The sequence below is a fragment of the Chaetodon trifascialis genome, chromosome 6 (assembly GCF_039877785.1).
Source record: "Chaetodon trifascialis isolate fChaTrf1 chromosome 6, fChaTrf1.hap1, whole genome shotgun sequence".
Classification (NCBI taxonomy): domain Eukaryota; kingdom Metazoa; phylum Chordata; class Actinopteri; order Chaetodontiformes; family Chaetodontidae; genus Chaetodon; species Chaetodon trifascialis.
The window spans coordinates 1,527,565-1,538,228 of record NC_092061.1 but is presented as its reverse complement, the minus strand read 5'-3'; the positions used below and the strand labels follow the sequence as shown (position 1 = coordinate 1,538,228).

General features: G+C 49.5%; 2 protein-coding genes across 2 annotated transcripts; both read right to left on the bottom strand.

The window, feature by feature from the left end:
• Positions 1-512: 512 nt before the first annotated feature.
• On the bottom strand, positions 513-1,490 carry tas2r202 (taste receptor, type 2, member 202). The gene has a single exon (XM_070963834.1). It carries the CDS (start codon positions 1,488-1,490, stop codon positions 513-515), a length of 978 nt encoding a protein of 325 aa, XP_070819935.1.
• Positions 1,491-4,885: 3,395 nt separating this feature from the next.
• vsig8b (V-set and immunoglobulin domain containing 8b) lies at positions 4,886-9,387 on the bottom strand. Its single transcript, XM_070964943.1, has 7 exons — positions 9,299-9,387; positions 7,731-7,900; positions 7,401-7,602; positions 7,028-7,180; positions 5,815-5,937; positions 5,484-5,622; positions 4,886-5,397 (listed from the first exon to the last, which is right to left on the bottom strand). Exons 1-7 carry the CDS (start codon positions 9,369-9,371, stop codon positions 5,163-5,165), a joined length of 1,095 nt encoding a protein of 364 aa, XP_070821044.1. The 5' UTR covers positions 9,372-9,387; the 3' UTR covers positions 4,886-5,162.
• Between the last annotated feature and the right edge of the window lie 1,277 nt (positions 9,388-10,664).

Here is a 10,664-nt window from a genome sequence, read left to right as displayed (position 1 = left end):
AACTACCTGCACACTGACGGAGGAAGAACTCTTAAACCCTCTGTGATGAAAGAAAAACAAGAATTCAGGTTGTGCATACGTTCCTGTTTTATTAATACGCTCTGTACACTCACCACAGTCACATGTATTTTTTAACATTTTTAGATGGGTGCGGACTTACATCATGTCCAGGCAACCCGGCTCGGATCTCTTTTACAGGCCCGACTATTATTTGTCCTGCTGAAATATTCATTGGTAGGTGCAGTCTGATGAGTCTGAGGTTCGGATGGAGAGCCGGTCACCTGTGATCGGTGCGTCGGCTCTGCCCTCCCTGCTCTCACCAGCTGGCACAGCTAAAACACAGCACTGATGTGAGAAATTGTAATTAATGGCGATGCAGCGGGACAGTAGTCATTACTGAAATTGTGAGCACAAAAGATAAAAGAACAAGTTTTTTCAAAGTTTTTAATAAGTTCAGACAATGACCAATTGATTTCAGCACAAAGACCTCCAGAGTGAAGCAAATTGGCTTCTCAGTTTTTAACTTTTGCAGGAACGCTGGGCTTAGTTTTTTGTTCCGGCACCTTCAGACAAGACAAACAGGGATATTCATCCAGGCACACGTTGAACTCACGGATCAGAGCTTTCCAAAAGGTCTTTTTCCCATAGATCAGCACCGTGGCGGTGACCGTCGTGTAGACGGACGTGAAGAAGAAGGTGAGCGTGAGGACGTTCTCGTGGTTCACCGCTATCTGGTACTGGACGTAAAGGTCGACCACGAGGAAGACGATGAAGACGGCCACCAGAGATAAAGCCATCTGGATCACCCTCATCTGGGAGCCCAGCTTCGGGCCGTGAGCTCCGTTGGTGCTGGCTTTCATGTGACGGAGATGGACGGCCAGGTGGACGGAGATGGAGACGCAGCATTTCACCATGAGCACCCCCGGCAGCACGTCGGCCAGCAGCAGATACGTGGCTTCGTAGATCTGCCCCGGGCGGGTGTCGGGCACTAAAACCCCACAGTCCATGTTGGCCGAGGTGTGGTTGTCAGGGCGAAACACCACGAGCATCGGCATGCAGGTGCAGAGGCCGCACAGAGGGATGAGCAGGACGGCCGAGGTGACGTGCTTCAGGATGGTGGCCTGGATGTGCGTGTAGCAGCGGTTGGGGGTGCTCACCAGCTTGGTGCTGTAGTAGAACGTGAGGAAGCTGGTGTCCCACATGATGGTGAACTTGAGGCTGTAGATCAGCAGCAGCATGATGGTGTAGGGCTTCTGGGCGATGTGGCACTCGCTGTCCACCTCGTCCATGCTCATCCAGAAGTAACAGACCAGCTGGTGAGCCACGTCGGCCACCGACAGAGCCGTGATGATGGTTTCACTGGGACTCCACTGCTTCTTCTGCTTGTGGCTCCGCAGGCTCATCAGGAAGATGTAGACATTGAAGAAGACGGTGGTGACGGCCAGCAGACCTGTCATCGCCCACAGGGCCAGTTTATTTCCCCCAAACATAACGATACTTCCCCAAACTCTCTGCAGAGTGAACCCTCATGAGAATAAGCTACACCTCCGTGGAACGCAGCCGTCTGTGTGCGGCCATGAAGCGTTCTGTTATCGCTGTGTTCAAAGAAATGACAAGAATGCAAAAAGAATTATGCACACGCAGGCCAAAGCCGACGATTCTTCAGTGCTGCAGAATGGAATCAGTCACAGTCTGTCTGCAGGGCCTGCGGAAAAGATTCACACATTCAGCTCGTGAACGGATCGTTCCAACGCTTTTGTTCTGGTTAAAAACACACGTGAAATCTACAGTTTGGGCGGTCACATGCAAGAGGGAGTGAAGCTGAGACGAGAAGGTTGCAGCAATTAGAGTAAGACGCATCCTCCATTTTTACCTCAAATGGAGCTCCCACAGGTTGGATGAGGCTTTTCACCGCTCTGAATCCGACTCAAGGTTTCTGCCTCTGTGCCTGCTAGTCATCACAACACGCCGTCTGACTCAATACCTTCAGCTGCGATTGAAGAATCCTTTGTTTTGTTTATCCTAGTACTAATCCTAGCCTGGAGATGTGTGCAGGATGCACGCAGCAAGGTGAAGTCCTTGGATATCGCTGTTCCCGACTGGGGTTTTATATATGAGCATGATTTGCATGGGTTATGGCCACAGGTGGTGGTGATGGTGCATTTGCATCCACGCGGTGCGCAGGACTCGTCCTCATTATGAATATCCGGTGACTTTACTGTACGCCGATCAGTGCGGCATGACAGCTCGGCCGATCCGCAGGCCGCGCACAACCGGACGCCGCATGCAAATGGTTATTCCTGCAGCTCGCCCACATATTTACACACACACACACACACACACACACACACACAGCAACACACACACACACGCTCACACACACACCTATTTACCTGATAAGAAAAGCAAATCACCTTTGAGTCACCTTCAGGAGCCTCGCTAATGCGCCGCTGGAGCTCGTGCTGTGGAGGACACCGACCTCGCAGGCAGGCTTTGAGCAACATGTTGGCTTTAATTGTATTTAAGGTTATGTTTTATTAAATATTTAGTTTTACAGGCAAAACTATCCAATCGTTTAACAGGATCCTAATGACATAAACAACTAAAATGGCAGGCCAAGGTCGTGCTCCTGGGTTTTCAGCATGGATAGCACCTTGACTTGATCACCGTAGAGCAGGAAAAAGCTCTTCTTCTCGCAGAAGCTCTTTGAATGTAAATGTGAGGGAACGCTGTGCAGTGAGTGCCTTCTCTTCAAAAAACAAATTAACCCTGTTAGAAGCTCTGCCCTCCACAAAACTTCTTATTGAAAGAAGAGACGATGTGGTTTCTGGGGTGAGGTTTCCAGAAAATGATTTGTGATTAATTATTGGATTTATTTCCTCAGTTCACGCATGAATCAGAGGACAGACGTGTGTTCGCACATTAAAAGAGCCGCTTCCTCCTGTGGATGAGCGTTTCTTCACCAATCTGACTTCAGCAAACAAAGACACAAACCAAAAGTGGATTTAATTTGTCTTCATTTGAAGTGAACAAGTCAGAAGCACTGCAGAGGCACACATGTTTAATGTGTGTGCGTGGGGGCAAAGTGCTGCTGATTGAATTTTCCAGAACAGCTCATCTGAAAGTTCAGCGTGTCGAAAGTGGAAAGTCTAATTCTGCTGCGTTTGATTTCTGATCATTTGAAACAGTTTCTGAGCAGCGTCCAGCCTTCACAGATCCACGCGGGGGGGCCCGGCCCTTCAGGGGGCCCCTGGCTGAATTCATCATCGAGGGCACACCAATGCTCACCGCTTATTAATTCAACACACACCTTTTGAAGATGAGAGCAGGCCGGCGCAGGCGAGGGCTGGGGCCGCGGGCTCGGTGCTGACTCTGGATCCTCAGAGATCCTCCTGCAGGTTCCAGCCTCCAACGCTGGCTGCTCGACTCAGGACGAGTTTACTGGCAGCTCCGCACAAACCGGAGGAACGAGCAGCACGAACCAGGCAATTTTGCAGCACTTTGTTCTGCAAATGAAAAATTTTCCAGGACGCAAACACACAAAGAGGATCAGAGGCAACGCTGCGTTCACTGTCTGAGTCAGAGCGGCTCCAAGTTTGACTTCGCATCGATTCACTTAGAGGTCTGAAAATAGGACTTCTGTTCAGCAGACGGACTGTTTGTCTGATCAGGCACACATCCGACCTTCAACACGCCAACAGCACCGGCCTCACCTCAGCCAACCAGCAGCAAACTTCAGCCTGTTACAAATATGATTTAAGCATAAAAATGCTTTTAGTCTCTCCTGGTGTTCTTCTCACCCCCTTCCCTCAGCATCCGTCCGTCCGTCCGTCCGTCCGTCCGTCCGTCCGTCCGTCCGTCCGTCCGTCTCAGGCTGGGCGTGTCCTCCACGCTCACTGCTGGTCCCACCTCATTACCTGCACACCTGCAGTGTGTTGGGCTCATCATGCCAGCAGCATTTAGGGGAGACTTCCTGGACTCGTGGCTCAGCCGTGTGTTTCTCCGTTCCTCTGTGTGAGACTACTCGAGGAGAACTGAGCGTGTTCTGCGTCAGGGTTCTCCACCGTGGTTTCTTCTGCAGACTCCACTCAGCCGGAGGGTTTTTGGTTTTCCTTTCTTCTGTGTGACATTTAAATTGAATTCTTTTTAATGTTTTAATGTAATGAAAGTAAATTCTTTCTGTGCAGCAGCTCTGGTGTCATTCTGCTTCATCCAGTCCTGAAAGAGCTATACTTAAAGGCTGAGCCTTGACGAACAAGTCATTACGAGGACACTTTTACTGTTTGTGCTGCGTTTAAAGAACGTTCTAAAAATGAATATACTACATAAATAAAGTGGTATTTCATAGTACTTATTTTAAAAGTGTACTTTTTTGTAAGTGAATTATAAATTGTACTGCAATAGTGATACTTATTTTCAAGTCCTTTAAAATACATTAGCATGCTTAAATAAAGTGCACTTTAATGTCACGTCGTTTGAAGTATATTTAAGTATATTTCCAACACATTGGTGATATAATACAGTCGTACTGCGAGTGTGTTCTGAGTACTCATGAGTGTACCTCAGTTTGTATAAAGTTAGCATACTATCACTTCATGTGTACTCAAGGACGACTCGTGTACATTTACATAATACATGAGGGTGACATAAATAGCACTAAGTGTACTTAGTACTACTGTTGTACTACTGTAAATTTTTCAAGACGTCTAATTTAAGTGTAGTATTTTTCACCTGGGACGACGCGTGATGATCCCCTCGATCAATATGTCTGACTGTCATCTGTCACAGAGGTCGATCAGACCTGAACGCTCAGTGAGACGCTTCTCTCCTCACTGACTTACGATCGCTTACAAAATGTTTTATTGTACGTTAAAAAACTGATTGAGCTTCATGTGTCACAGAAAAACATGAATAAAAATAGACATTTGTTTGTACCTGTACAGTTTAAACAGAATCAGCGTCGAGCCTTTTCTTGGCAGCAGCAGCAGCGACGCGCTGCAGTCCATCATGAACCTTAGATCTATGAGCAGATGGATACCAGCACTCCCATTACTCTCCAGTTAAATATGTAGCATTGCACCATTTGTCACATCCATACTGTACAAAGTCTTTTCTTCAGGTGCAGTTTCATGCTAAAAATAAAAAAGTCTGCCTGGACCGGGTTAGACGGGGTATCCGTATCGATGGTCGTATTTGAGGGGGGGGTTCTCCACCAGAGCAGCGGGCTGCAGCGTGCCGTTCGTCCCGGCTGTATAGACGGCGCTGCGGCCTGATTCTCTGACGCCGTGGTTCCTCACGGAGCTGTAGTGCACCCCGGGGTGGGTGCGGTACCCCAGCACTGAGCGGAAGCTGGAGTTCCTGCTGCTGGGCCTGCTCTCCGGGGCCTGGACGTCCTCCCTGAAGCAACACGTCACACAGGTCTGAGTCACGTGACCTCACAGTATCTCCACCGTTTGACACCCTCTCCAGCTCTGACACCCTACCTGATTTCATTTGCCACCTCCTTCTCATAGCGGCGCTTGTGGCAGCAGCAGACGAGGAGCCAGATGAGGAGCAGCAGGAGGAGCAGCAGCAGGATGGCGCCGATGACCGCCCCGACTATGACTCCCACCCTGTCGGTGGCTGGAGGAGAGGACATGCGGTCAGAGCAGTGCAGCTCTCCCTCTGTGCGCTCATGAATGAGGCCCTCGTGTGAGGCTACAACTCGCTTTCAGACGAGAGCAAACATTTAAACTGAGCGGCGGAAAATAAAACGGCTCCTCTGAGCGTGAAGTGCTTTGGAGTAAAATTAGATTATGATATTCACAGACTTACGGTTGTACGCATGCAGCGCATATTTACACTGCGCTTTGCCGACAGCGTTCGTCACTTCACACCCGTAACTTCCAACGTTGCTGTCTGTATGGTTCTGTATCAAAAGCTCCCCGGTCTGCGGGTCTGAATGAAAGGAGACAGCATTCAGCACAAGCATGCAAACAAACAAAGCATCTGAGACAGAAGAGTCTCTGTCTGTCTGTCTGTCTGTCTGTCTGTCTGTCTGTCTGTCTGTCTGTCTGTCTGTCTGTCTGACAACCATTGATCCGTTTAACGTCACACTGTGCAGGTGCAATTCTGAGGATCAGAGGAGGTGCACCGTTGGTGTGCTGACTGAGAGGGGGCCTTATTGACTGTTACACCATCGAATGGCATTCTGGGTACGGCTCTCTCTCCGTTGATCGCCACGGAGCAGATGAAGAAAGTGAGGCCGGAGACGTTGCAGCTAAGTCTTGTAAGTCTGTCGTTCTGTTTGCCTGTCAAGCAACTTTCAGAATGAATCTTTTGTTCCAGGGAATAGCCTGGTCCCAGGTCGCTAAACAGCTGATGCTAAATAGCTAGCTGTTAGCACTAACTGCAGCCAGTTGATTATTGCTATTAAGTTGAGGCTATTTCTGTTTGAAATGCTCATTTCTAAGTGTGCTTGAGCTTTTACACAGAAGTGACACGTATATTCCTGCACTGCAACTATGTAATGGAAGGTATATTGCTGAGGACCTGAGGAGGTGCAGTGTTGCGATCTACAGAGCAAATCGATTTGCAGTGTCAGGACACACCGTGTGAGCGAGTGCACTGAGAGGGGACCTTATTGACTGTTACACCGTCGAATGGCATGCTGGGTACAGCTCGCCCTCTGAGACGAAGAAAGTGAGACTGGAGACGTTGTAAAGTCTTAAGTTTGTGTGCAAAAGCACTCATGTTCCACTATCGTAAAGCATCACTTAATAGCCTGGTCCCAAAAGGCTAGCTGTTGATTATTGCAGGTTTGCTGTTAAGTTGAAGCTGCTCCTGCCTGAAAAGCCCGTCCCCAAGAGCGTGTGACACATGCATCCAGGTGACAGCTTTATTCCTGCATTGCTTTGGTGTGCAAACGTCGTGGAAGGCGTCTCACGGAGGAGGCGAGGCAGTGCAGCGTGGAGCTGTTTGGATGAGCGGCTCGCCGCGCTGCACTAATCATTAATGTATTACAGGAAAGCCTTTTTGTCTGCCTCACCTTGGGTTGCAGTGGACGGCATCGCACCTCCGCTCTCTCTCCTCCACACATAATTGAGCGGGGTGGATCCCTGAGAGGATTTGCAGCGGAGGGAGACGGGGCCACCTTTCTCCTCGGGGCCTTCCACCCAACACTTCGGCTCAGACGGGGGCACTGGTGAAAGGAAATAAATGCAGCTTTTAGAGTTCAGCGCTTCAGTTCATCGTGGAGCTAAAGGTGCGCCCGTAGAGAAAGGCGTGTTCGCTGAGCGAGACGGGAGGACAAAGCAGAAACAGCCTCCACATTCCAGGTGAGTGAGAGCAGCGTGTCAAAGAAGAACAAGACGTCTGGGAAAATGAACAGGTAAAACCGGTCAAAAGGAATTCCTCCTCACCCATCACCACCAGGGTGAGCTTTCGCGTGTCCACTCCGGGCGCCTTCTTGACTTTGCACTGGTAAGTGCCGGTGTCCGACACCCTCACGTCGGATATGGAGATGGAGGCGTCGCCCAGGTTCGGGTTCCCAGTGAACTGCAGCCTGCTGGACACGCTGGGGTCGCCGTATTGGTGCGTCTGGGCCCCTGTGTAGGATAAGATCTGAGATGCAGAGATCGCCTTGAGTGATGAGACGTCTCCACAGCAGGTTTTTCCACTGACGCAGCCCAGAGGAAATGCTAATGACGGACAGGTTTCCCTGCGACCCGCCTCTGTCTTCTCAAACCTACCAGTATGTCTTTCTGAGTCATGTCCGGCCTGACGTTGGACCACTCGATGTCCAGCTCTCCTGTGTCTTGGGGGCCGGGGGTGTAGGTGCACCCCAGTTTGACCGTCTCCCCTTTGGCCTTCTGGATGGTCTGCGGTCCTGAAGACGTCACCTCCATCGCCTCCGTCACATCTGACGGTCAAGAGAAGTTCAGATTTGTTTAATTCATCACACACGCTTCCTCTCGCTCCGCAGCCATCCGGCGAGGAAAGACAGACATAAAACAGACTCATTTCTCTCTCAAACACATTAATATTGTTCCATTTAACGGCGTTCCAGCTCTGGGTCTGCGCTCGTAAACAGCCTCAGACGGGACGGGGTGCTGATCTGAGACTAATTGGCCTCTTAAGTCAAACTGAGGATTTGGAGCTGGAATAAAAGCAAAAATGATGTTTTTGTGAAAATGACTTACGTGTTAATTTGAAACTCTCGAAGCTCATTAGTTGTCAGAGATGCTCTGTATTAATCAATGATGATGGAGGCAGATGAGCAAACATGAAAAATGCACCTGACAGTGGCAGTTAAAACTCACGCCCTGCTGACTCACTGTTCATGGCCACGGATTTTAATCACCGCTCATCGCTCGCCGTTTATAGAAAGAATGCAGTCCTGATTATTATTAGGTGTCAACACATTTCAACACATCAGGTTATTTATCTTGGTAACGCTGTCACTCTCAGGCATCTGCAGCAAACCGCTTTTCACCGTCTCCACATTTAGACCTCTAACCTTCGCTAAAGTCTTAATGCACCGTGTGGATAAATCAAATCAGCCTGTTTTGACACCGCTCATCGTTGAATCCACTGTGGCGCTCTGAAAGCACTTCACAGCAACAAAACAAAGCACGTCAGAGGTTTTTATGAAAGCGTTTGATGAAGGGAGTCTGAAAAAAGCTCTAATTAGTCACTCAAATGTTTACACTGCCAAAGCCCCCTCAGGCGAAATGCTGGAGTCTAAGAAAGGCCTGCTTTCCGAGAGGCAGCTAAGCTAACCTGCTAGCGAGCGTGTTCCCGGCCTCTCAGAGCCTGCAGCTCCTCGCTGACCCAAACCAGCAGGTTCACAGTCGCTCTGCACAGCGTGGAGCTTTCAGGGCTGCACGTCTGCATGCGCTCGGCTTACTTTCGCTCTGCTGCACGCTCTCAGCCCGGGTTTAAGGCCTGGCACGACCTTCTCCACTGGGAACAATAAAGTTTTACTTTAACACACCAGTTCGACCATTAGCGGCAGGAGCGTGACAGAGACGAGCTGCGAGGTGTCGTCAGCCGCCCACATTTCATCTACGTGCTTTATTGACCGACCGTAATGGAATTCAGCCATGGTATTCATACCTGATCATCAGCTGAGAGCACGTCAGACCTGCCGGCCTTCAGCCTGAACCACAGACCACACAGGTACGACCCAGAACACCTGTTCTGTCAGCGATCACGTATTACCTGCCCTGAAGGATCTTCTGGTAAACAGCGAGTGGATTTAAGGACATGTCCGCTCTTCCCCGAAACCTAAACCTGAGAGTGAAAATATCAGACTCACCTGTCTTCAGGTGAAGTGCTACCAGGAACAGCATGGCCACCTTTAGCCCCACACTTGTGAATCCAGGCTGCATTATGACCCTGAAAGCAGCATGAAGGGAAGTTCAGTGACTGTTTACCTCCTCTGAAAGCTTGTTTTTCTGTCTCTAATTTGATTTCATGGAAGCGCAAAGATCTCCGCTGCGAGGTCTCTGATCCAGAGTTTATCTTTAAGCCAACACGCACCTCAGAATCAAAGGCTTTCTGCTCTTACGTCTGCTCCCTTTAAAGAGCGAGTGAGGTCTGGAATGAAGGTGAATATCAGTGCAGAACAAGCCGAGAGGAGACAAAGGGTTCGTTCTTCAGCACAGAGACATACCTGAAGTGAAGGAGAAGCGTCCTCTCAGGCCTGCCGCTGCTGCAGTACTGGTGAGACGTGCTTATTTTCCCCTCAGGTGAAACTCAGCAGCAGTGAGCGGCCACACCCTCTCTGTCCATAGTACACCTGTGGCCACTCCTGCAGCGTGGCAGCCCTCCTTCAGGCTGCTTGTATTTTTGGAAACTCGTCTGTGTACATTGTAAATGTGTTGGCTTGTTTGGTTTCGTCCGAGTTTGTTTTCTAACCGCAGACATATGGACACGAGCTGCTGACGGAGACGAGCGATGAGCTGCCGCCTGCGGTCGCTCAGCAGCGTTTCTTATCTGTCATCTGTCCTTTCATAATCATGCATATCATAACTTCCTGTTTGCTGTCAGGTATCTGCTCGTTCTCGCTCCCGACTCGTCGCTTTTTAAGGCCTTTAGTGTCATTTTTCAGCACGCAGGGCTTAAATGTGCCGTCTGGTGACACTTTAAACATAAAGCTCTGTGAGTTAACGTTAATGTGTGAAACTGTCACTCTGTTTACGGCAGGTTAGGTTCAGGGAAAGGTCGTGGTTTGGCTTGAAATACATACGCTGGTCTCAAATGTGCCATGAACTCTGGTGTCCTGACTGTTTGTCCCGTCCAACCATCAAACCAAATACACACTTCTCCCGCTCATCATGTCTCTTCATCACTCTTTATTCTGCCTCTCAGACTCCCTGCTGTGATGAAAGCTGACGCTGAAGGACCTCACAGAGCGTGAGAACGTGAAATAATGAAGTTTCTATTGGCTGCAGTGTAGTTTGAGTGTAGTGAAACAGATTTCTTTAGTTTTAAACAGGCCAATAAACTGTAAACTTCTCCTCCACCCTCCCCAACACACCCTCCTGACCCACCCATGAAAACACACCCGCTGCTGTTCACAGCCAGACAGGCAGGCATGTGGATTCACACCTCAGTGCCAAGAAAGTGACAGAGAAAGTGACAGAGCTGCAGGCTGCAGAGCAACTTCTGCAGCGGCTGCG